The 27,525-nt window shown below is 38.5% G+C and overlaps 1 protein-coding gene across 3 annotated transcripts in view; it reads left to right on the top strand.

The window, feature by feature from the left end:
- Window positions 1-27,525, top strand: part of LOC126328249 (pseudouridine-5'-phosphatase-like) — a 92,742-nt gene that overhangs the window by 1,869 nt on the left and 63,348 nt on the right. Inside the window, exons 2-3 of one of the 3 annotated variants that reach the window (XM_049996013.1) lie at window positions 6,506-6,655; window positions 20,181-20,399. In XM_049996013.1, the coding sequence (XP_049851970.1) occupies window positions 6,646-6,655; window positions 20,181-20,399 (229 nt within the window). In that variant the 5' untranslated portion in view covers window positions 6,506-6,645. Of the gene's footprint in view, window positions 1-6,505; window positions 6,656-20,180; window positions 20,400-20,464; window positions 20,684-27,525 lie in introns of all 3 variants that reach the window. The other 2 variants (XM_049996012.1, XM_049996011.1) reach the window with 2 other exon arrangements.

A 27,525-nucleotide genomic window follows, 5' to 3' on the forward strand; every position in this document is an offset into this window, starting at 1 on the left:
AACGCTTTCCTTGCCATTGCCAGTCTACATTTTATATCCTCTCTACTTCGACCGTCATCAGTTATTTTACTTCCTAAATAGCAAAACTCCTTTACTACTTTAAGTGTCTCATTTCCTAATCTAATTCCCTCAGCATCACCCGATTTAATTTGACTACATTCCATTATCCTCGTTTTGCTTTTGTTGATGTTCATCTTATATCCTCCTTTCAAGACACTGTCCATTCCGTTCAACTGCTCTTCCAAGTCCTTTGCCGTCTCTGACAGAATTACAATGTCATCGGCGAACCTCAAAGTTTTTACTTCGTCTCCATGAATTTTAATACCTACTCCAAAGTTTTCTTTCGTTTCCTTTACTGCTTGCTCAATATACAGATTGAATAACATCGGGGAGAGGCCACAACCCTGTCTCACTCCTTTCCCAACCACTGCTTCCCTTTCATGCCCCTCGACTCTTATGACTGCCATCTGGTTTCTGTACAAATTGTAAATAGCCTTTCGCTCCCTGTATTTTACCCCTGCCACCTTTAGAATTTGAAAAAGAGTATTCCAGTCAACATTGTCAAAAGCTTTCTCTAAGTCTACAAATGCTAGAAACGTAGGTTTGCCTTTTCTTAATCTTTCTTCTAAGATAAGTCGTAAGGTCAGTATTGCCTCACGTGTTCCAACATTTCGACGGAATCCAAACTGATCCTCACCGAGGTCGGCTTCTACCAGTTTTTCCATTCGTCTGTAAAGAATTCGCGTTAGTATTTTGCAGCTGTGACTTATTAAACTGATAGTTCGGTAATTTTCACATCTGTCAGCACCTGCTTTCTTTGGGATTGGAATTATTATATTCTTCTTGAAGTCTGAGGGTATTTCGCCTGTCTCATACATCTTGCTCACCAGCTGGAAGAGTTTTGTCATGACTGGCTCTCCCAAGGCCGTCAGTAGTTCTAATGGAATGTTGTCTACTCCGGGGGCCTTGTTTCGACTCAGGTCTTTCAGTGCTCTGTCAAACTCTTCACGCAGTATCGTATCTCCCATTTCGTCTTCATCTACATCCTCTTCCATTTCCATAATATTGTCCTCAAGTACATCACCCTTGTATAAACCTTCTATATACTCCTTCCACCTTTCTGCCTTCCCTTCTTTGCTTAGAACTGGGTTGCCATCTGAGCTCTTGATATTCATTCACGTGGTTCTCTTCTCTCCAAAGGTCTCTTTAATTTTCCTGTAGGCAGTATCTATCTTACCCCTAGTGAGATAAGCTTCTACATCCTTACATTTGTCCTCTAGCCATCCCTGTTTAGCCATTTTGCACTTCCTGTCGATCTCATTTTTGAGACGTCTGTATTCCTTTTTGCCTGCTTCATTTACTGCATTTTTATATTTTCTCCTTTCATCAATTAAATTCAATATTTCTTCTGTTACCCAAGGATTTCTAGCAGTCCTCGTCTTTTTACCTACTTTATCCTCTGCTGCCTTCACTACTTCATCCCTCAGATCTACCCATTCTTCTTCTACTGTATTTCTTTCCCCTATTCCTGTCAATTGTCCCCTTATGCTCTCCCTGAAACTCTGTACAACCTCTGGTTCTTTCAGTTTATCCAGGTCCCATCTCCTTAATTTCCCACATTTTTGCAGTTTCTTCAGTTTTAATCTACAGGTCATAACCAATAGATTGTGGTCCGAGTCCACATCTGCCCCTGGAAATGTCTTACAACTTAAAACCTGGTTCCTAAATCTCTGTCTTACCATTATATAATCTATTTGATACCTTTTAGAATCTCCAGGGTTCTTCCACGTATACAACCTTCTTTCATGATTCTGAAACCAAGTGTTAGCTATGATTAAGTTGTGCTCTGTGCAAAATTCTACTAGGCGGCTTCCTCTTTCATTTCTTAGCCCCAATCCATATTCACCTACTATGTTTCCTTCTCTCCCTTTTCCTACACTCGAATTCCAGTCACCCATTACTATTAAATTTTCGTCTCCCTTCACTATCTGAACAATTTCTTTTATTTCATCGTACTTTTCTTCAATTTCTTCATCATCTGCAGAGCTAGTTGGCATATAAACTTGTACTACTGTAGTAGGTGTGGGCTTCGTATCTATCTTGGCCACAATAATGCGTTCACTATGCTGTTTGTAGTAGCTTACCCGCATTCCTATTTTCCTATTCATTATTAAACCTACTCCTGCATTACCCCTATTTGATTTTGTGTTTATAACCCTGTAGTCACCTGACCAGAAGTCTTGTTCCTCCTGCCACCGAACTTCACTAATTCCCACTATATCTAACTTTAACCTATCCATTTCCCTTTTTAAATTTTCTAACCTACCTGTCCGAGTAAGGGATCTGACATTCCACGCTCCGATCCGTAGAACGCCAGTTTTCTTTCTCCTGATAACGACATCCTCCTGAGTAGTCCCCGGCCGGAGATCCGAATGGGGGACTATTTTACCTCCGGAATATTTTACCCAAGAGGATGCCATGTACCATATATTGTTCATAATCTATTAAAAATGCAAGGCACTATGTAACTTACCTTTGGCATCATTTTGCTTCATACCTACCAACTGGAAGGCAACTTAGGCTACCTCATTTATTCATGTTTACTTTTACCAATGGCTACACAATTTTATCTTCGATATCCGATGAGGAACATGATATTACCAGTAACAGTGTTCAGATGAACTATTACATCCTTTGCACTTTCATCCATTTTTATGTGAGTGATTTGATTTGCACTGGTTTCGTAATTTCTTTTGTGAAGTAACTAACAATTGCAATCAGTGAGTGTATTAGAGCTGACGTGGAAGGATACGCGAGTAGATACACGTGTAAGACTTCAAAAATATTGAGAAAAAGTAGATAGGGAACCTGACAAGTAGGTCTGCTGCTTGCTAGCAAACATGCACATGCTGTAAGCCGTGAGTGTGTGAGAGAGAGAGAGAGAGAGAGAGAGAGAGAGAGAGAGAGAGAGAGAGAGAATTATTACAGCAACCACACCAATACACTGCTCTGTAGGTCAGCAAAGTGATTGGTGAGCATTCATGTATCACCAGCATTCCTTAAAGGTGTAGCAGCATCACATGTCACAGTTGAAGATACTAGGAGACAAGGAAATTCATGGCAAAAGGTATATTAGCTCTATGTGAGTATTTCAGTAGGGGCCTATAGACTTGCTGAAACCTTGTACTTGCAAGAAAGACGTTTGATGCCTTCCACATTTGCTTCCAACTCTGAAGTTTCAAAAAACCTAGGGAAGCTGCGACACATATTTACCTAGTAGTGTGTAACACACAGTGTCAACAAATGAAAACATCGAAAGCATTTAAGAAACGTCCTGCTCTATGACCACTCAATGCCCTACACAACGTGTGAAAATTGGGCAAAGCTAGGTTTAAAATAATTCAGATTAAATTTGGTGGCCTGAAGAAATAACACCACCACCTGCTTTTTGCATAGTTTTGTGCCAAGATGTGTTCTGGTTTTAACCTTCTTCAGTTGTTCTAATACATTTATATCTTCATTTTGTCAAATGCATTTTGAAAGGCGCAGCTGCCTTTTATTCTGTAACTTTTAACTCTTTGTTTCACATTTATGTACACAGTACATACATTTTTAGTTTCATTTATACACTGGCACATTCTGCATTGTCAGTGGAACTAAAGGTGCATGTTACACATGTAAATGTGGATTATGAACAACAGATTGCAGAGTTAAAGGCATTCAAAGTGCACTCAACAGATACCTAGTTTTTACAAAACTAAAAGTGTTATATACAAATTTGAGACGAGTGAAAACCCTAAAGAGACGAGTGAAAACCCTAAATGCATTTTGGCATAAATAAAAAGCTATATTAAAAACTGAATTGTTGCTGCATTCCTTCGAGTAACTTAATCCACATCTAAACCACCATTATCATTTATAAAATAATTTCATTTGATGGCATCCCAAATGTACTCACTGGAATGTAGACTAGGTGATCTAGTGGTTCACACTAGCATCCTAACATCCGTGAAAGTTCTTAAGATGAATATTGCACAATTCAGGAGAGATTCTATCAGATCTGCAGTTGAAGAAGTGGATGTACACAATTGGTTGGTGAGACAATGGCAAGCAGTTTGGATGATCCCATTTCATCCTTTGTAAAGATTCCTCACTGGGGAATACCTCCACAACCTGTCTGAACAGTGCCCTGCTGACAAGCAGGGTGCCTGTTGGTGTTGTTTTAAATATTCTTGTACCCTGCCACTCGCATTTACTAGTATGTACTGAGATTCATCCATCCAGGTGATGCATTTCTATACTTAGAATATCCATAGGTGGTTATCCCAGATAAATTTTTGTGCTTTGTGGCATGTCGTGAGCAGCCACACACATTTTGTTCAGGAGTGGTGTCTTCTTTGCATGACACAGATGCTGATGACATGGCTGCACATACGTTATCATCATCATTGAGGAGTGAATTGATGAGTGGTTTGCTCTATACTAGTTCACCTATCCACTGTTAAAATCCACATTAGTGTATGGTGACCCCTGTCATCAACACATTGTTGCCCACAGCAGCGGACTTGTTAGCAAATGTACTGTTAAGTACACCCTTGATATGATGTTGCTTGTGAGTAGGCCTACTTATGCACTTCTGTGACCTCTACAATGGAAAACATAAGTTGGTTGCAGTCAGATTCACTATCTTGACGCATTCGGGAGGACGACGGTTCAATCCCGTCTCCAGCCATCCTGATTTAGGTTTTCCGTGATTTCCCTAAATCGTTTCAGGCAAATGCCGGGATGGTTCCTTTCAAAGGGCACGGCCGATTTCCTTCCCAATCCTTCCCTAACCCGAGCTTGCGCTCCGTCTCTACTGACCTCGTTGTCGACGGGACGTTAAACACTAATCACCACCACCACCACCACCACCACCACCACCACCACCACTATCTTGATCTCATATGCCCACAAGTGTAAATTATTATGCTATAGTTACTGAAATAAGCAACTAATCTCTTGTACATTACATTACATTACATGTGAACACAAGTAGTAATGTTACTGGAACATGAAGTTTACTCAGCTGGTATAATTACAGGTTTCCATTAAAGGTCTTGTTTCCCTGTTGGAGTGCAATATTTTGATGATTGACCTAATTACCTTCCTCAGTTGCTGTGAGCAGTGGTTTCAAGTGAACTTACCACCTGGATTCCATTAATATTAGACAACTACGATTCTGTTTGTCTGTGTCTGTATAAGAGTTTGGTACTCCAGGTGAGAGGAAATATTTCCAAAATCTTTCTCAGTCATCATCATTGGGATGTTTCCATTTCAGGTGAAAGTTCCCAGATGATACATATAATACCCTCTCTTTGTTTAATGGCAGCAGAACAGATGTTCACATAGGACTAGCAATCCCTCTCCTCATTAGTTATCTATCAAACTAGCTGCATCAGTAACCTTTTAATGGCATGCATGATACCAGCTCACTGGTGGAAAACAGTTGCTCTTACTGTGCTGGAGGGAAACAGAACCCCCCCCCCCCCCCCACACACACACACAAATTGTTGACAGTTTCCTCCTCTGATTAAAGGACATGCCAGCACATGAAAATTGCCGCATAGGACCTTTGGTACAATGTATGGTGGAACTGCACTTGTGGCGTCATCAGCTTTTGTGTTGCGTTCTGCTGTTGGTAATGGTTTACTATGTAGATAGCCAATGAGATTCATGTTAGTAATTTCCTATCGTTTGTAAGTAAAGCTAGCTAGTATTTTGTTATAAGTTCAGAATTTAGCCACTTTGTTGAAATTTTTAGCAAAATCAGAAATTAGACATACAAGTAGGTTAGTCCAACAACAAATGTATCTCTCAGGCTCATTACACATTGGTCAGTCTCTTATGGCACTCTTATTATTGTGCTGAGATCCAAGCCAGTCATCACATTTCAATCTAATCTGGACCTGAGGATAAGCTAAAGATCAGTCTGTTACCACAACCAAGTTTTTTCTTCTAGATTCGTTGGGTTCGCTATCTCACAGCCAGTCACATTCCCATTTAACCTAGGCCTCGTTTTTCACTACATGTCAGTCTGTCTGTCTCCACAGCCAGCTTTCCAAATGTATTGGCTTCACCAGCTCACAATCAAATTATCATATTACAGTCTGACTTAGGCCTCAGATTTTGCTACAGGTCAGTTTGGCAGCACATTCTGGTTTTTATAGTCATTAAAAAAATGCAAAAAATAGTAAGCAACCCTAAAATTCATAATCACCAGATCAGTAAAAGTTTCTTTGGCACTCTCCATATTTAAAACAAATGTAATCAATTCATATCTTCTGTCAAAAGAAATCATTGGATTCAGCAACTCTCATTGGCTGCTGTATACTATCAACCAATTGGCGTTAACCAATCATCATCCACACACAATGCAGGAACCACCAATTTCTTACATGTATTTTAGCCCAATGTATGTTATATTTACTGACAAGATTGTATTGTGATCTGTTATACATTTTAGGTGACAATGTTGCAAATGTCTCCACATATCTGAAAATCTTGTGAATTGGCTGGAGTCCTTCCATAAGAGCTGAAGAAATATTAATTTAACTATTCTAACCAAGGTGGCTCAGTGGTTGAGGCAGTAGATAAGCGTTTTGAATGGGGAGGGGTATGTATTCCCTGCCTGATGATCCAAGTGTATATTGTTTGTATTTTCCCTTAATGAAGGTTAATGCCAAGATGCTTCATTTGACAGCAACATTTATAAGTGTAATTCAGTGTTGTGCTCACTTTCTGTTGTTCTTTCTGTTGACATGATGTTAAGTATTAAATGTTATTACCTTTCTTTTAAGAATTAGTGGGCAGGCAGTTCAGTGTATCAAAACAATGTGCATGTGTGTTTGGTGAGTACAAATGAGATTTATAATAGACTTACTCTGCCAATAACAATTTTATAGAGAAAATACTACCCCAGTCTTTTAGGACACCAAATCTAAAAGCAGCAGATGGTATAGTTTTGTGTGTTATCTAACCCCCCCCCCCCCCCCCCCGCCCCTCCCATCTGCTCTCCCCCCTGGAGCCCAATCAATGAAGACCAGAACAAGGTCAGATAGGGGAAAAAATGTTGTAGCCACAAATTTTTGTACAGTTGTAGGAGGAATGTTATGAACAATGTACTATAAATCCTGTCAGCTGGGTGTTAGTATGGGGGTGGAATAGCATTTAATACTCATTCTTTTGCATTTTTCTTGAATAACTCAGACTGCAGCTTCAAGCAAAAGTATTTACCAGTACATAATTAAACTACATTAAATTACCTACAAAAAAAGTCCTGTTCATTTTTTCTCTAGCACTAATAGCTTCTATGTTTCAGGAATAGAAAAATCACAGGTTCTTAAAAGCAGTATTTTAATGGTATAAAATTAGTATTTCTTGTTAAATGAAGGTAGCTTTAAAAATGAATGTTCCATGTCCAACTGCAGTAGATCTATATTAATGGATGAATTGGGTTCTGGGGGTGTAACCAGGTGGAGGGGATGGGGTGGAGGGTAGAAGCACGAAGGAAGGTACTCGTCAGGTTGTGGTCACACAGTTCCCTCATTCGTAGATCTGCAAGCTGAAGAGTGGACAGGTGATTCTCCATTCTATCTACACCACTATGCCAGAAGAAGCAACTACAGAGTGTTTCACAAAATTATACTGACTCTTTAAAGCGTGCCTTATGAATCACTGGTAATGCAGTGCACAGATGGGCCCACTGGTGTTTGTTTTCAATGAAGTCCATTAACACTACATGGAATACAGACATCAGTTACTAATAATGCCAAGGCATGAAAAACATACAGACAGAATCTACATAATTCCATGTACATTGTTCTATGTGACCAGACGAGAAGTCATTCTTAGTCATCCAGAACGACAGCTATAGCACTATTCCAGGAAAAGAAACTTCCTCCACCATTAGCACTGATTCCTTTCCAGTTTACAGACAGATTATACCTTCCCAACATTTCATGTTTTATCTCATATGTGAGCAGACAAAATAACTTCACTGAGCCTGTGTTTCTGTCATGGAGTTATTCTCAGTTTAGGAAATGAGTAATTATTTGCACTTTTTAATTAATATATTATGTAAAATATTAAACAACTGGAGATGTCAGGTATTTACCACACTGATGAACCTGCCCCAGTGTAACATTTAGACAGTATATATTCGACGCTGTTGATTTCATTGTCTTTGTTATTGCTGGGTATTGATGGGTATCAAATGTTTCACTCCAGCCTCACCTCTCCAAACTTCAGAAGAGGACCTGATACTCAATTATCTCCCTCTGTAACAGAATTAGATCACTAGCTGTTATGAACCTGAAATACTTCAACTTAAGTTAGGCAATGGATTACAGCAGATTGTTGTTCTAGACTTGAACGTGATTAATCCCATTGCATGAGATATATTTAGACCCACCTTGTAAGATACATTGTAGATGTGTGGTAAATGGTTCCACTCAGTGCAACCCACTCTACAAGTGTCAGCAGTCCCTGAATGGGAGAGACTTATGCAGTCTTACAGTAACATAATGGTGGGGAAGTTCAGTAACTTTCTGGGCATTTATTATTTCACCACTAAGTGACTACAAACATGGATTATAATATATTGTCAACAATGAACAGTAGCAAGATGGCACATTTACCAATCCATTCCATTTCCCACCAACATTACAAAGGTCATTGTCAACAGCACGCAAATTATACACTTTTCAGCCGTTGTTTATGGGAACCAGTTTACATAAAAGCTCACTTAACAGTTGCAAATAAGTAATCATTTAATAAACTGAAAATAACTCAAGTATATATGAGGGTAGTTTGATAAGTCTGGTAAATTTCTGCGAAAGAATGGAATATTGTCATTGCGCCTTCATGGTCTGGAAGCTTGATTATTCCAAGGATCATATAAAAAATTTCAGCAATGTACAGCATACAGGTCATTATTGACAGCCATCTGAATTGCTCAGTGTGTTGACTGTTATTGAAAATGGAGAAAAGCAAGTTTTGTGCTGTTATTAAATATTGTACTTGTGGATTAATGAATTTAAACATTGTCGGACAAGCACCAAAGATGAAGGGTTCTCCAGATATCCAGTTGAGGTCACTACAAAGCAAACCATTGACAAAATCCTTCATATGGTAATGCAAGACTGCTGAATAAATATTAATGAGATTGCAGAGACTGAATGCATCTCAGCTGAACAAGTGCATAATATCCTACATGGAGAATTGGCTGTGAAGAAGCTGTGTTTGGTGTGGGTGCGACAATTGCTCAACGGCACAATATTTCAGCACAGTGACTGGCGATGTTTAATCGCAGTCAGCAATACTTTTTATGTAAATTTGTGACTGTTAATGAAATGTGGATCCATCGTAAACCAGAGTCAAAACAGTGGACAAAGGCTGATGAATGTGCACCAAAGAAGGCAAAGGCCATTTTGTCAGTTAGTAATGTTATGGCCACTGTTTTTTGAGATTCCCAAGGAATAATCCCCACATATTACTTTAGAAAAAGATAGAACCCTAACTGGCCCCTGTTATGCTTCATTATTGGACTGTTTAAAACTTATATTGACTGAAAATAGACAAAGGTTACCACGCAAAAAAGTGCTCTTGTATCTGGGTAATGTACCATCCCGCGCCTCAGTAATAACAATGGTGAAAGTGCCTGAATTGTTTCCCCATCCACGCTATTCACCAGATTTAGCCCCATGTGACTTCTTCCTTTTCTCTAATTTAGAACTTTGGCATGATGGGAAGAAATTTTCATCAAATGATGGAATGATAGTTACAGTCAGAGTGTCTTTGCAGAGCTCGAAAGAACCCATTTTTCAGGTGAGATGAAAAAGCTGGATGATCACTGGACCAAGTGTGTATCACTCAAAGGAGACTGTTGAGAAGTAAGGTGAGCTGTTTGCAAAACAAAGATTTTTTTTCTGGGTTTATTACCAGCCTTACGAGACCATCCTTGTAGACACGATGTTTTGTCTGCTGACATAAGAGAATTAGCCAGGAAATATTGAAGAGTATAGTCTGTGTGTAAACTGAAAAGCAGGCAAGTTACTTTGCCTCACTACAGCTGCCATACAGGATGACTAAGGATCATTTTTTCCTCTAGCAGTGTGTAACAGTGTGCACAGATTTATGTAGATTCTATCTATACACGTTTCATGCATTAGTATTTTTGCTAACTGATATCTGCATTCCATTTAGTCTTATTGCACTGTGTGGAAAATGAACAACCCCAAGCTTCTCTGTTTACTGCATCACCAGTAATTCATAAGGCATGCTGTTGAGGGTCGTTATAACTTTGTAAACACCCTATAGTTGCTTAGTGGGATAGATAGTGGGAAATCACCTGCTCACTCTTGAACTGCTGGCAATGGCAGAGGGAAGTGCATGACTACAACCTGACAACTACCTTCTCTTGTGATTCTACCCCTCCCCAATCTCTCCACCCTGTTACAACCTCAAAATCCAGTTTATCCCTTGATGTGGCTGCACTGCACTTAGCTGTGGTACGCATATTTAATATTTATTCCTAACCTACTTCATTTAACAAGGAATATTAAACTTTACAACATTAAAACATTGTTTTTAATAACAGTGATTTTTCCATCCCCTGCGTTGGAGAAACTATTGGCCCTAGAGAGAGAATTTTTGTTGCACTGGGAAACATTTTTGCTAGATGCCGTAATTTTTGAGTTATTCAAGAAGATTAGTAAAAAAGTGACCTTTAAATGTGCCCCCGTCCCCGTCCCCCCAAGCCATACTGGTCAGGATTTTTAGTATGTTGTTCATGACACTCCAATTCTTTTTCACATATGTTGAATAGTTTTTTGACAGTGTACGTCCTTACCTTACACAATTTCCAGTGCTCATCTCTTCTATCTCCTCATTCCCTACTTTGTCACTTCTTGCATTGTGTACAGTTCCTTTATTATTCTTAACTCTTTCCAGTCTGCACCCCACATCATCAAAAATTCTCAGCTGTATACTCCAGTTGCCCCTATAAAAAGCCTGTTCCAAATTGATACACATCCTCATTCATTTCTCTCATCTTTTACCCAATCATACTCAGACAACCTATTGTGTCCTTTGGTCCTTTGCACTCTCAACCCAAACTGCTCTTCCCCGGTATTTTCCTCAATTTTCATTTCAGTTCTCCTTTGTGTGACTCTCGTTATAGCCTTTGTAATATGACTGATAAAACTGATTTTCCTATAGTCTTTGCATTCTTTTACATTGCACTTTCTAAGTGTTAGAATGGTCCGAAGTAGATCTTGACATCAAACTCCTGTGTCATAAATTCTGTCTGCTGCTTCAGTGAATCTGGCTATTGAATTTGGACTTTAGGCTTTCATTGTCTGTGATGGTATTCTGTCAAAGCTCAATGCTTTCTTCTTGTGGAGCTCCTGAATTGCTGTCTCCAATTCCCACTTCAGTGTATTAGGACCTTGGTCTTCATGTTGTTTCCCTTCACCTTTGAAAACCAGTCAGGTGTTGCCACTCTGTGCATGATATAATTCTTCCACATAATCCATCCAAAATTCCTTCTCCTCTTCTATACATTCTGTCCTCTTCCCATTTTTTTTAAACATTCCTTGTGTGCATATTTTCCTTGTTTACCTTGTTAAATATTTTACCCTCCCCCCCCCCCCCCCCAATTCTTCTATTTTCTCACATTGTTTCCTCACCCAATCCTTGCTAACCTGGTCAGTTAATTTTCTTAGTTTGTTGTTCAGTGTATAGTCTTTTGCCTTCTTCTGAATTGCCCTTTTTCCATTTGCTGTACTCATCCATTTTATCCAACATACTTCCTGTTATCCACTGTCTCTTAATTCTTGCTCTTTTCACTGCTCCAATTTCCATCTCTAATCCTTCCAATATTGTATTTCGAATGGATTCAACTCTTCAGTGACATCTGCTCTGCTTCTTATGTACTCGAATTTATTTTCAACATAGTGACAGCAGTGTGTCTTTAAAATCTCATTCTTCGGTTTCTCACGATACCATTTCTTTATCTGTTGTCTTTTCTTAATATGCTTTAATCATGTCCTGATACTTGCAACAAGTAAATTATTATCTGTTTCAGCATTTGGATTTGGGAACATTTTTGCCATCTTAATGACGGTTTTTAAATCTGATTGATTATAACAGTATCTATTTGATATCTAGCAATTTCACCTGGACTTTTCCACATGTGTAATTTAATTAATGATGCTTAAACCAAGTATTAGCAATCCAGAGATACAAATTGTTCGCAGAAAGCTATCAGTTTTTCTCCCCATTTGGTGGTCTTTTCATGTCCTTAGTCCTTAACTACATTGTTTGTCCTTCTCTTTCCCACTATGCTATTCTAAATCACTTATCATTACTGTTCTTCTTTGTTCTTTCCCATTTTCTTCACAGATTTCCACAATCTGCTCCTATATTTTGTCCACTTCCTCTTCATTTGCTTCTGATGTTGTCATTTAAAATAGAATAATCAGTGTATTCACATGATTAATGTTTAATTTCACTTCTAACACACTGTCTCTATTCAGAATAACCCTCACTACGTTCTTGTCAAGATGTTTCCTGTATATAACACCATTCGAATTTTCCTTCTCCTTCCCACCGAATTCCAAGTAGCCGTAAAAGACTTATATTATGCCTCTCCATTTCTCTCTCCACATTTTCTTTTCTTGTTCATCATCTTCATATTTGATGCAGTAGTCCTCAATAGAAAGGCCTCCCTTAATTCCCCCTCGTATCTTGATTTAATTCAGTCCATTGTTCTCCTGAGTACCCACCCACAGAGCCAATAGTGGGGGTATTCCAGAGTATATCTTCTCAGTAACAACCATACTTGAGAGTACTGTCCAATGGCACTAGGGATAGCACATGGGTCTTTAATACAGTGGTTTCCCATTGTCTTCTGTATCCTATGACAGTGGCCTTTTCAGGTTCATCCGTATTTAGGGGTGGTTTCCCATTACAAGGGTGAGAGTGTGTCCTGCCTCTACCTGCTCATCTACCCTTCAAGGAGGCTGTGGACATTTGATAGAGGTGGTCTCTTTATCTTGGGAGATACTTAATCCCTCAGTCATTAGCTGCTTGTGAGCAAGTGTTGCCTATTCTCTACCATTTGGAGGTAACAACATAATTTTCTTTTCATTGCATTTAGGACCAAATGATTTTTCCTAGACACTCTCCAGAACTTCCAGAGAGAGGGATCCTAATCTTACATAAAATTGTATATACACCACAAGCTACACATGCACATTGGTACTTCAGCCATTGAAGCCCACAACTAGTTCTAGACACAAGAAAAAGTATCAAGTGGTCATATTAGTATCCACAGCTGAAGAAGACAGGGCTTGCTGTGAGATTGACATGTTTGAAGGGGGACGATTTCATGCAAGGCGAGGATCCACAGTTCAATGTCTTTTTATTTATTAAATTTAATGAATGTTATGAACTGAGAATTTGTAATCTAATAATGATCTCTTGGAATTCATAGTTGAATTGCATCAGGTATTATTAAAATGGCTGAATGGAAATAACTATTACTGATAGTCTAACAACTGCTGTTTCCCATCCGGAAAAATAGGTAATATTAAGATGTCAGATTCTTCTTCTTCTTCTTCTTCTTCTTCTTCTTCCCTCTCACCATCCAAGCACAAAGACAGCAAGGTGGGAAGCGCATACCTTTTTTTCACTTAAACTGACCCAAGCCTCTGACTGAGTGGGATTTGCTTGGAGTGCTCGACTTGTCCTGCAATGGGCCTCAGACATTGTCATGATACACAATAAAACTACTCCACACTTAAATAGGGGTCATAAATGCTATCTGCTCAAGGTTTACAATTGTATCTGTCTTAGTGGTGAATTCCTCCTGCTGTGGTGAGACATTCTAATCATAAAAACAGGAAAAACTCAACTTTCATTGGTAGCTGCAGAACAGTCAGTCGGAGGAACGTGCTAAGCAGGTTGCACAAGAAGATGGTAGCATGCCAGTTCTTCACCACACCTTAACCACACACCACAACTGGGGATTCTTGAGGTTTTATCTGTAACTTAACAATTCAACCACTTCTTTTGTTAGTTGGTGCACCCATTAGTTTTCTATAAGTCCAGGTGAACAGTGTCGAGCAGATCTCAATGTTGAGTGTTACACTATCATTATAGCCTTCAGTGGATTACAAAGGCCCCATAATTGCTCCCACCCGCTGGTGATAGTATAGATATGCAGATCACAGTCTGTGGCCTTATCCATGCATGAACACCAAGAAGCCGTACAGGTAGCATCCTCTTGGGCTTTCTGTCATAGCTTCTAATTTTCTCTTGCTAAAACATGGGTCCCAAATTTTTGTTGCCACTCAATGATCCATCCCAATCTGGAGCTCTACTTGGAGACAAACACCTAGAAATAGGCACAGAGTCCTATATATTAGGCCTCTTTTTTACTATAATCTGACATGATTACCTCATGTCTGTCAACTTAAAATAAGCTGCATGTGGAAGCTCGACGGTCTCCACTTGGTTAACCATATTTTGGGATGCTAATTGCACCACCCTCCTAAGCTTCTAGGGAGCACTGGTCTTGTCACGATTAGCCTACCAATGCTGTGTATGTAACTCAACAGCATCATTAGCTTTGCGACTGTGAGCCACAGTTAATTGTTATGGCGTAAGGCTAGCCACAGGTGCCTTCTGTACGAGCTCCATTTACAATCTTCTTCTACTTCAACAGTGTAGATAACACCAAGTGCTATCCAATGACCCCCTCCCCCCTTTCCCTTCCTGAGCCATCAGCCAGCTGACAGAATTCCTCTCCTCTGACAGCCACTTCATCTCATAGTTGCACCCTGACACTGTGTCCTCAGTTATATGTTGGATAAATTGCAATATCTGTCTTTTCATACAGTTTTTACCCTCTACAGCTCCCTCTAGTATCATGACACTTATTCCCTGCCCACCTTTATACATCTTTGGAGAATGAAGGTTCAATTTTAACAACCTTGGTTTAGGTCTTCTGTGATTTTCGCAAGTCACTCCAGGCAAATGATCCCTTTGACAGGGCGTGGTCAATTTCCTTCCCCATCCTTGCAATAATCCAAGCATGTGCTATGCCTCTAATGACCTCATTGCTGATAGGAAATCAGACCCTAATATTGCTTCCTTTTTTCTTTGCTTAGAGAAAGCTTTTGACAATGTTTACTTGAATATTCTCTTTCAAATTCTGAAGGTGGCAAGGGTAAAATACAGGGAATGAAAGGCTCTTTACAATTTGTAGAGAAACCAGATGGCAGTTATAAGAGTTGAGGGGCATGAAAGGGAAGCAGTGGTTGGGAAGAGTGAGAGACAGGGTTGTAGCCTATTCGCAATGTTATTCAATTTGAATATTGAGCAAGCAGTAAAGGAAATAAGAGAAAAATTTGGAGTACGAATTAAAATCCATGGAGAAGAAATTAAAACTTTGATATTTGCCGATAATATTGTAATTCTGTCAGAGACAGCAAAGGACCTAGAAGAGCAGTTGAATGGAATGGACCGCATCTTGAAAGGAGGATATAAGATGAACATCAACAAGAGTAAAACGAAGACAATGGAATGTAGTTGAATTAAAGTGGGTGATGCTGAGGGAATTAGATTAGGAAAGGAGACACTTATAATAGTAGATGATTTCTGCTACTTGGGGAGCAAAATAACTGATGAAGTAGGAGGATGTAAAATGTAGACTGGTAATGGCAAGGAAAGTGTTTCTGAAGAAGAGAAATAGAGTATAGCAGGAAGTCTTCTTTTGAAAGTATTTGTATGGAGTGTAGCCATGTATGGAAGTGAAACATGGACGATAAATAGTTTAGACAAGAAGAGAAAGAAGCTTTTGTAATGTGGTGCTACAGAAGAATGCTGAAGATTAGAGGGTAGATCACATAACTAATGAGGAGGTATTGAATAGAATTGGGGATAAGAGAATTTGTGGCACAACTTGATTAGGAGGTATTGGTTGGTAGTACATGTTCTGAGGCATCAAGGGATCACTAATTTAGTATTGGAGGGCAGTGTGGAGGGTAAAAATCTTAGAGATGAATACACTAAGCAGATTCAGAAGGATGTAGGCTGCAGTAGGTACTCAGAGATGAAGAAACTTGCACAGGATAGGATAGAATGGAGAGCTGCATCCAACCAGTGTCTGGACTGAAGACCACAACACCATCACCCTGTCATCATGTTCTTTCTTCTTGTCAGTGGTTTCCATAACTTCCTTTCTTTGCCAGTTCTGTGGAGAATCTCCTCATTCCACATCTTATCAGTCCACTTAATGTTCAACACCCTCAATAGCACCACATCTCAGACACTTTGATTCCCTTCTTTTCCAGTTTACCCACAGTCTATGATTAACTTCCATACAAAGCTGCACTCCAGGTGTACGTTATGAGAAATTCCTTCCTCAAATTAAGGCTGATGTTTGATACTCATCCATCATGTGTTATTTTGCTTCCAAGGTAGCAGAGTTACTTTATATGCTTTGTGGTCACTAATTTTGATGTTTCACTAATCACATTTCTAATACTACTCATTACTTTCATCTTCCTTTGGTTTATTCTCAATCCATAGTGTGCGTGTGTTCATAAGACTCTTCATCTCGACTCTTCATCTCATAGTACATGCCCTCACTTTCACTGAGGATGGCAATGTCAATGGGAAATCTTGCCATTGATATCTTTTAATCCTGAATTTTAATCCCTTTCCTGAATCTTATCTTTTATTCGCTTCATTGCATCTTTGGTGTATAGATTGAACAGTAGAGATGAAAGACTGCATCCCTGTCTGACAGCCTTTTTATGTAGAGCAATTCATTCTTGTTGTTCTTCTTGATTCTTATTCATTTTGTATGTCACTCACCTTTCCCCATAACTTACACACATTTTTTTGTGGATTTTTACCATATTGCACTACTGTACATTGTCAAATGGTTTTTCTATTATGACAAATCCTATGAACATGTTGTGATTTTTTCAGAAGTGTGGCATCTATCAACAGGTGTGAAACCAGAACTACCTCTCTGGTGCCCTTCTGAAAGCTGAACTGGTCATTATCTGACAGTCAGTTTTCTTTTCCATTCTCCTTTATACTCTTATTTTCAGCAACTTGGAATGTGAGCTGTTAAGCTGATTGTGCAACAGTTCTCACATTTATCAGCCCTTCCTGGCTTTGGAATTGTGTGGATGATATTTTTCTGCAGTTCAGATGGTATGGAATGCTACACATTCCTTCGTCTTGTTTGACTGCAAATTGTCCAAATATCTGATAAATTGTTACACTAATACTGGAGCCCTCATCTTTTACTCTAATGCTCGATCCCCTATGTATTCCAATCAACTCCCATTTCCTCTTTCATCGTTCCATCAGACAAGTCCTCTGCATTTAGAGGTGTTCAGTGTACTCTTTTGACTGATCTGCTCTCTTCTCTGTACATAAAACTGGGATTTCCATTGCACTCTTAATGTTGCTACCTTTGCTTTTAATTTCATTAAATGTTGTTTTCAATTTTCTCTATATTCTGTATCAGACCTTCCAGCAACTGTTTATTTTTCAGTTTTTTCATGTTTTTCCTATAGACATGTCACCTTAGCTTCCTTGCACTTCCTGTTTATTTTCATTCCTGAGTGAGTTATATTGCTGTACTCCTGTCTTCCCCTGAAAATTTTTAACATTTTTGTACTTCTTTCTTTCATTGATCAGTTGATGTACTTCTTTTATCCAAGGATTCTATATTATTGCCTTCCGTCTACCTGTGTGTGTCTGTCCAGCTTCTGTAGCTGCAGTTTCTAGAGATGTCCATTCTTCCTGAACTGAGCAGCCTACTGTGGTATTCATTATCACAGTATATACAGCCTAAGAGAATTTCAAACACATGTTATCATTCCTCATTATTTCAGTATCCTATTTCTGTCAACATTGATTCTTCTGGATTATTCTCTTAAACTTCACTCTACTCTTCCTTTCTTTTGCTGGTGCCTTGTCCCACAGTTTCACAGGTTCGTCATGGTTAGGAATGGATTTGGCAAGGTTAGTTATAAGGGGTGGCCGGATGCGCTTCCTGCCGCCACCCCGTACCCCCTGCGATGGAATTAGTGTACCCCAGCTGTCTGCATCTAGTGTAATCCAGGGAATAGTGCGAACATGTTCAGGTGTCTGCAAGTTGTGTAACTGAGGCAGAATGTGGGGACCAGCCCGGTATTCACCTAGTGGGATGTGGAATACCACATCCAGGCTGGCCGACACACCAGCCGATGTCGGTAATCCGCCGGGCGGATTCGATCCAGGGCCGGCGCACCTACCCGAGTCCAGGAAGCAGTGCATTCGTGCTCTCGGCTAACCTAGCAGGTCTAAACTTCACTCTACTCATTATTGTTATTAAATTATGAACTCAGCCTGTATCTGCTCCATTGTACGCCTTAAATCACTTTTGGAATCTCTGACCATTATATAATCTATCTCGAATCTTCCCATGTCTCCAGGCATTTTCCTAGTATACCATCTACTCTTGCGATTTTTGAACAGTGTATTTGCTATTACTAGCTGAAATTTATTGCAGAACTCAATCTTTTTCCTCTCACATTCCTGATAGCGAGCCCATATCCTGCCATAACCCTGTCTTCTGTGCGTTCTAGTACTGCCACATTTCAGTTGCCACATTTCAGTCTTCCATGATTATTGGATTATCATCTTTCTTTGGATAGTGAATTACCTAGTCAGTATTCTCATATGTTTTCTGTCTCTACATCTTGTGTTGTGGTTTCAGCATGTGTACCTGAGTAGTAATATTGTCCAATTCACAAATGATGGTGGGATTGCATTGTTGCCAGTTCCAAGCGACGGTTGCAGTAGACACATACACATGCTTTGCACTTGAAGAAAGCTTGTAGCCTGCAAGCTATATCGCCTATGTAAAATCTGTTGTTGATTGCCACCATCAGTGATGACAACTTGCAATAAATGTTCCCTAAATAACTTGCTATGATAACGTTTAATGCTTGCATTGTCTAAGAGGTTCACAGCAGAGCATTCAGTAGTAGTAGTAGTAGTAGTAGTAGTAGTAGGCAACGGTGGCATTGGTTTTCTGTAGCTTCTGATAAGAACAACGCTATCACTAAACTGTTGGCAGAAATTCACTTTCTGGTCTACCTTCCTGTTCATAATGAATCCATGGTATCTACCTTTAATCACGTCACCAGGGCTCCTAAATTCTTATGACATAATGAACAATAAAGGGGTGCAACAGTCATTATCTCTACCATCTGTGGGCAGAGATGTTGAGCTATCACAGTCTAATAGTGTCCTGTGCTACAGCAGAGGGACACAGAAGTCATGCCAGGATACAGCTGCATGAATTCAGCTCCATGCTATGTTATGATAGTAGAAATAGGGTGGGACTTTCAAGTGCTGTTGGGTAGGAAAGAATTAATGCAGTTGGTATGTTTCAAGTAATTCTTAAGCATAGGTTACATTAGACATCTATCTCCAAATGACACAAGAATTGGTTGGAAACATTAGAGGGTGGGGGGCAGATTACTGATCAGTCCTTCTTTCCTTCCTAAAGTAAGGCTTAAAAGTTTCACAAGTTAGGATTAGTATATTCTACTTTAGATGTTTCAGTTAGAAGTACTTAAAATGTAGTCTTCTTTAATGGCCAGTCATTCTGTCTTCTTGTAGTGTTAACTGTGTTTTTCATTTAAATTTGCCCTTCAATACAGTGCTCAAAACAACCAATTTTTAAAAGTGAACATGAGAATCTCTCTTATATTCTTTTGTATTGTAGCTACTTTCTACTTTTGGCATCAATAGTGTAACATTACTAACACTGCACTCGCATATGTATTACAGTAATGCAAGAAGCAAGTTTACATAATACTTGTTTTGATAAATAGCTACAAAGAGCAAAGTAGTATTGTGAGGAAGCAGGCGAAAATCAGGACTGTAACCTCTGTTTGTGGAGATAATACATATTTGTGTGCACGTGAAACTTTTGTAACATTTTGAATTCATAGTCTAAGTACAAGAATGCCACAGAAAATAATTACCTTCAGTTTTTTTATACCTTGGTATGAAAGTAGAATGTCACTAAAAAGTAGTTCTAAATGATAACATTTCAGACACGGAGAGGATATACACCATTGCTACACAGGAGATATGCCAAAAATATGGAAAGACTTTCACATGGGAAATCAAGCAGCAGCAGATGGGTATGACGGGCAAAGAAGCGGCGGAACATATAATTAAAGCCTTAGATTTACCAATAACAGTAGAGGAGTATATTACACAAGCACAGGCTTTATACCAAAAACTTATGCCGGAGTGTAACGTATTACCAGGTAGATATCTATTTGAAATTATTAATTATAATAATATTCAGATTTATTATTGTTGTTTGTCACAGATTCTGAGAAAGTATATGCAGAAGTTTTTGATTCTATTGCTGCAAGACACAAAAAGAGGTTCAGTTGGAAAATTCATGTAAAAATGATGGGTATGTTGGAGGTTGCTGCAGCACAACTTATGATTGATGACCTTAATTTACCTATGAATGTTGATGAATTTTTGTTACTACAAAGAAGGGGTTTTATGAGATATCTACCACATGTTCATCTGATGCCAGGTATACTGTTCTATTAACTTACTTGTAAAAGAAGTTGTTGATTAATGTAATTTCCAGCTCGTAGGCTTTGTAGTGTTTCTTTAGTTAAAAAAAACATTAAGTAGAGTAATACATTTATGCATTCCTGAAACAATCATTTTGTCTCATATAAATCTGACATCATTGCAACAGTATTACTTTTTTCTATGAGACGTGTTTATAAGAAAGTAACATTTTGAAATAAAAATAAAACAGAGACTTTTCTTAACAATTTTATTTTCACATGAAAGCCTGTGCTTTAATCTACTTTTCTACATAATTCCAATCATTATGTGATTTATTTACATTTGTTGGTGAGTATTTGATATGTCTCCCTCAATTGAGAATCCCAGTGACGGTGAAATGCAAGCTGCAATTCATTTACTTAGTGTTAATGGTGTGAAACTGGATCAGTGAAGTGTATGGAAAAAAAAAAAGTTATGAACAGTGGCATGGTACAGAAATGGGCAAAAGCCTTTAAAGATGGCCATATGAATGGGCATAATGAGGAATGAAGTAAGAGACCTTTAGTCATTATTAATGATTTGGTACAGAAAGTTGATGGTGGAAAATGAAAGAGAACAGTTGCTTTATGACTTTGACATCAGGTGAAGAGTTTCCTCAAGTGTCAAGAAGTGTGCTTTGTGAAGTTGTTGCCTAATCAGGCAACAGATTTATAGGATAATGGGATTCAGCAGCTGATTGTATGATATAATAAGTGCCTTAATATTGGTGGGACTTATGTAGGAAAGTAGATTCAAGTACAGGCTTTCATTTAAAAATAAAATTGCTAAGAAAAGTCTACTTATTTTATTGTTAATTCACAACGGCACTTACTTAAAACAAGATGCCTCATATCTTGTTGCATTGGCCTGTCCTTTATATTGAAGAGTACCACACTTTCAATAAACAAACCAACAGTTTTACAAGTTGTGCCTTACTCATGAACACGTTTTCAGCGATCCAGGAAAATATTTGCTTGATTGTAATTCCATTCCTGCAGTCAAAATTATTAGCCATTTTGGCTTCGTCAAACAAATAAAATTGTGGTGTGTAATGAGCACCATTGAAGCATGAATACTGCACATGAAGAGAGGCACAGTAACTATGCCCATTATGTACGTAAGTTCATTTGTTTGATGAAGCTGAAATGGCCAATGATTCTGACTGTGCTATTACATGAAATGGCGTGATATGTGTACGCCAACACAAGATGATCTTCACTGGCTGAAATGAATTACCTAATTACAAATACCAGGTTTTTCAAAAGGGACTTTACAACTTTGAAAACTCATATAAATTAATCCATAGTACCTACAGAGGTGATTGCAGTGTCAATTTGCAGGGAAACACACAAAGTTTTGTCTCGCGTAGTTTGCTAGTGCCAAATCACAACGTAATGAGCATTAGCGGCAGTTGTGTTAAAGATGGCTGCCTGCACTGGACCCAAGTGTGCGAACTGTGTGTTTTGGTTTGAAGAATCGAGGTCAAAGACAACAATCCAGTGTAATTTCCATACCAAATATGCTAAAGATCCTCCTTGTAGGCCTACAATTTATGAGAGGCGTAAATGTGCTCAGTAAGACACGGGAAATCACGAGGTTGTCCAAGCACATCTGACAATGTCATCGAGTGAGTGAGACTACATTTTGTCAAGAGCCCTACATAATCGACTCGGCACGCATCTAGCAAAATGCAAATACCACATATGACTGTTTGATGTGTGTGTTGAAAAAACATTTGCATTTTAAACTGTACATTTTGACGATCATACAAGTAATAAGACACTGATAAAATTGCTCACAAGAACTTCTGTGCCGATACGTTAAATTGATAATGTGAGGATGAACATGCTTTGGACAAAAATCATCTTTTCTGATGAGTCGTCTTTTCACTTAAGTGGCAAGATAACACACACAACTGTAGGATTTGGGGCAGTGGAAATCCACATTAGCAACTGCAACATGTTCATGATAGCCCTAAACTGGACGTTTTTTGTGCATTGAGCAAGAACAAAGGGTACGGTGCCGTTTTTTCTGTGAGAGAACCATCATCGGGATAGTGTACCTGGATATTTTTGATACTGCAGATCGACAATGATGACAAAGAACGAAATGCTTACTTCATACAAGATGCTGCACCATCACACCACCTGGCTGGTGGCTGGGATTCTCTCTGTGTCCACTTTCCAGGTCAGTGGATTGACCGTGATGCGCTAATTGCATGGCCCACCCCTTGTTCCCCAGACCTGTCATCACTCGATTCTCTTTTTTTTGGGGGATTCATCAAGGATATCATGTTTGTACCTCCTGTCCCGGCTTCTCTACCTGAACTTAAAGCAAGAATTTACGCTGACACTGAACAAGTTACACCTGCAGTGTTACAGTGAGTTTGTAAAAAAAATTGACTTCCAATGGGATGTGTGTAGGATAACCAGTGGAAGCCGCATACATCATCTTCAGTTTAAAGTAAAAAAAAAAAGATCTGTTTGCCTACAAAATAACACTTAGCCCAGATCTATATCTTCCTTCAATAAATATATATGTATTTTTAAATTTGTGAAGTCATTTTTGAAACACCCTGTAAACATTGTGAGGAAGATTGGAGTTATAATAAAGCAATCACCAAGTGAGGTGGCCCAGCATTAGCACACTGGACTTGCATTTGGGAGGCCATCCTGATTTAGGTTTTCTGTGTTTTCCGTAAATCACTTCAGGCAAGTGCTGGGATGGTTCCTTTGAAGGGGGGCTAGCTTTCTTTTGCACCACCACACCTCCCCTCCCCCTCCCCCCCCCTCCCCCCCTCCACCGTCCAGCCAGATGGCTGTCTCCAGTTATTCACCACTGATACATTGTCAGTAGGGAAGTTTCATTACTTTATGATGATAACGTGAATTAGTTTCATGTGGTATACTGAAAGCAATTCTTTTTGAATGTGGATAATTGCAATAATATGCCAATTAAATTATGATAAAATTAGTGGTAAACTACGCAAGCCTGTTATATTATTAAAATATCTAAGAGTAGCACTGTGAAGCTGTATGGAATTGAATGAGCACATGAAATCAGTGGATGGAAGAACAGGACTTGTTGGAATGATTCTGTAGACCTGTAAAGGTAATCACATTTGAGGTGCTAGTGGATCTGTTCCAGAGTATTGCCCATAAAAATAGTTAGACTCATTTATCTTTGCAACTATTTCAGTGGTAACAGGTCATCTGCAGGACTGTTCATTTTAAATTGTCAACTTTTCCTTTTTTAAATATAATTATGTATTTCTTGATGGGTTTTAAAAAGTCAAATGGTAAAACTAGTAGTACCGATCTGTGCTGTGTGCATGGGACATGGGGGGGGGGGGGGGGTGGCTGATGTCAGTTTCACAGGGAACAGCAAAATAAGCCTCATGATGATGGTGTCATTTAAACACTGTACGACAGAAAGACATATTGCCTTTCCATGTAGAATGTGGTAGCTTTTAGTGAGGGTGAATTTGATTGTGATATGTGAACATATTTGCTGGTAACAGGCACACACATGCAGGCAGATGACATTATTGCATGTACAAATATTATAAAATTTGCACTGCACCTAACTAGAATTTGCTAATATTCTTTCTTTGAGGAGTTAGCATGTTTGTTACTCAATCACGCTGAAGCAGCTGGGCAAATTTGGATGAACTTTGTAATGGTGATAGTCATACCCTGAATTAACAAACAGCTTACCTTTTTTCAGAAAAAAGTCACTGTTTGAATGTGTGACATTTAGCATAGAGATTAGTTTTTAAATCTTTTGACAAATGAAATAAGTATGTGCATAAATCTAGGACAGCAGAAATAATCCTGTCGGATAAAATCATCAATGAACTGAACAATGTAAATTATGCGTATGAAAATATTTCTCAGTGCTTTAATGTACCTAAATTGTACAGTGGCACCAGGTTTTCACATCACAGACCTGAGAAGGCATACTGTGGAGGCCACGATCATCACCGATGGAGCCAAAAGAGAGATGATATTCAGTTCATGAATTCCAGTTATCCCAACAAACTTGCCTTTCCAGTTTAAACACTGCCGTTCCCTTTGAAAGTGGCCTTCTCGATCACTACAAAAAGGTGTCAAGGATAAACATTAAAAGTAACATATTAATCTGGACACACCATGTTTTTCACAGGGACAGCTGTATGTTGACTGCTCGCATGTACAGAAAGCCAGAAATCTCTTCATATACACAGAGAATAAGAAGTTGTGGAATGTTGTGTACACACACACACACATCATAGTAGATTCCTGGCTTTCCTTGCCCTCCAAGACAATTATGATCTTTTCTGTGTCAGGCATGTTGCAAACAGTTGTGGAATTATTTATTCCCTCTCCTAGCACATTTTGTAATTCTCTACTCAGTCACGTATTTTTTTTATTTTTTTTCCTTTTCTCTACTCAGTCACATAATTTTTTTCCGATAAGTAAACGAGTGAATTGGAGTTTTCCAGCCTTTTATTTTCAGTGCTGCATGGTTTACTGGGTCGCAAATGGCTCACACCTCAGTACTTGTAAGAGAATTTTTGTGATGGTGCAAGGATAATAAGTTGCAGCATTAACATTACTTATAAACAGTGTAACTGTGCAACCCATAGGATGCACCTAGTGGAGAACAATATCTGTAAAACCAAATTTAGCAATGCACATTTTTTGAACTTGGTGTCATAACATGTCTGACATTTATTCAGACACTAAATTTCAGAAGCCCTGTAATTTTACTTGTGATGATGGAAATAAGCTAACTCATATGCTATTCATAATCCAAATAACAAATATTCACTTTTTATAATTATTTATTCCATCATAAGAGGATGATTTTCCATCATGCTTCATATGTATACAGTCAAGAATACATGCAAGACCTCTGCAGCAGATAATGAAAACACCATATTGTTGATGTGGTTTACACTATTGTGAATTACATTCATGGAAAATTAATTAGAAATTCGCAGATACAGTAGGCCTTACACAAAACTATTTTATGCAAAAAAGGGTTAAATAATAACGTACCATCATATGAAAATGAAGAAGCAAGTCTTCAAAATGCATCATGTCAGTAAAATATTACAAAACTTATTTAATAGTGGTTTTGATTGTGAAATACAATTTAACATCAGTCATCCCATATGTTCAATGCAACAGTGGTGCTAACTAAATTGAAAGTACAGTCAAAGATTTTCAAACCACCAATCCAGAAATAGATACCAAATGTAACGAACTCATCTGAAGTATGGTGGAGTAAATGGCATTACATTCATGGTATCTTTCAACAATATCTAGAATATCACCAGAGCAGCCCAATTTGCCCTTTGCTTCAGATATATTGCCAGTATATGGGAAAAAATGAGTGAATGGGAAGTGAGATATATCAAAGTATTCTAATAAATCTGAAAAGCTTAATCAATTCTGTTTCAGTATGTTTTTTCCATTACTCCTGAACATTATGTCTTTCTTTTATTTTTGGAGCACTCCATCTGTTCACTCTTTATTTGTTTACTGCAGATAGGTTTTATTCAGTATTGGATCTGTGTTTATGTAAACGTCAGCAATGAAACATGTAGAATAAAGTAAAAAAGAGTACTTATTATCTTAATATTATTGCTTAGGATATGAAATTAAATTTCAACATCCTGTAAATTTTCACATTATCTGTCCTCCATTAGATCTTGTAATACAGCCACTGTCGTGATTGGATTTGCTTCGCCATGTTGATTCTACACTAGATTATGAAAATCATTGGCATTCCTGATGTTTTTAAAATAAATTGGTGTACAACAGGTAATGCACAAGCTGTGGAATGTGGAATAATTTGATGAACAGTTTGTTCTGCTATCCTCTTTGTTAAAGCCACATGTGATGCGTGAACCTAATCATCTAATTGGAAAATTATTAAGAATCTTTGTAGTATTTCATTCCTTGTTGGGAACAGGATGAGCCTACTGTCAAATTTCGGTCTTGGTTGCTCTTCCAAAAACCAACCTGGATGGTCTACTAGAGAGTGGTAGTGTTTGCTTTGTCCAAGGCATTTGATAAGTTACATGTACCCCACAGGGCACTTCAAATTGTGAGCACTTCATTGAACTCGACCAGACCTAAGTGGGAATGAGTTTGGTGAACTCGGGATTCTGGGCATTCTTGTGTGTCACAGATAAGGAGAATCGTGTCCCTAAGGATCCAGTTGTAAGCACAGTATGAAGTCTCTATGAAAATATTTAAAAGAAGCCTCAAGGTAAACTATAATGAAGTTGGCTGATTGACTGTTTAGGTGCAGTTGCTAGGCACATTTTGAGGGCAAATGTCACGCGCCACATCTCAATTGTATTAGGCCTAGGCTTAATCAAAGAAGTGGCATGTATATCCCTAGCTTCACTTGGTTCTCTGGTGATAACAACTTTTTCTATAAAAAAAACTTAAAGTGGCTTGAGTGGTTTCATGAGTAGCACTAATGAGTAAGACTGACTTTGAACTCAACAAGAGATGATGTGAGCAATACCTTACTGAACACACCTCAACAAAAATTAGGCAAGCTAATAGTAATAGAACACACATCAGTTGTGAGGATCTTTCATTAATTACAGTGACTAGGAAGCTACCACCTTTCTGCCTACAGAAAAAGTACTATGGAATATCACATTGTTGAAATGCTAATATATTTAGATGATAGTTACTTAGCACAGAATGGAAAGCGAAGATATGAATCACATCTGTGATATTATTGAATACATTTAACATAAATTTCAGAAAACAGACATTTACACAAATTGTAAATGACTATTCTTCTAAAATA

Source organism: Schistocerca gregaria, chromosome 2 (assembly GCF_023897955.1).
Source record: "Schistocerca gregaria isolate iqSchGreg1 chromosome 2, iqSchGreg1.2, whole genome shotgun sequence".
NCBI classification, from domain to species: domain Eukaryota; kingdom Metazoa; phylum Arthropoda; class Insecta; order Orthoptera; family Acrididae; genus Schistocerca; species Schistocerca gregaria.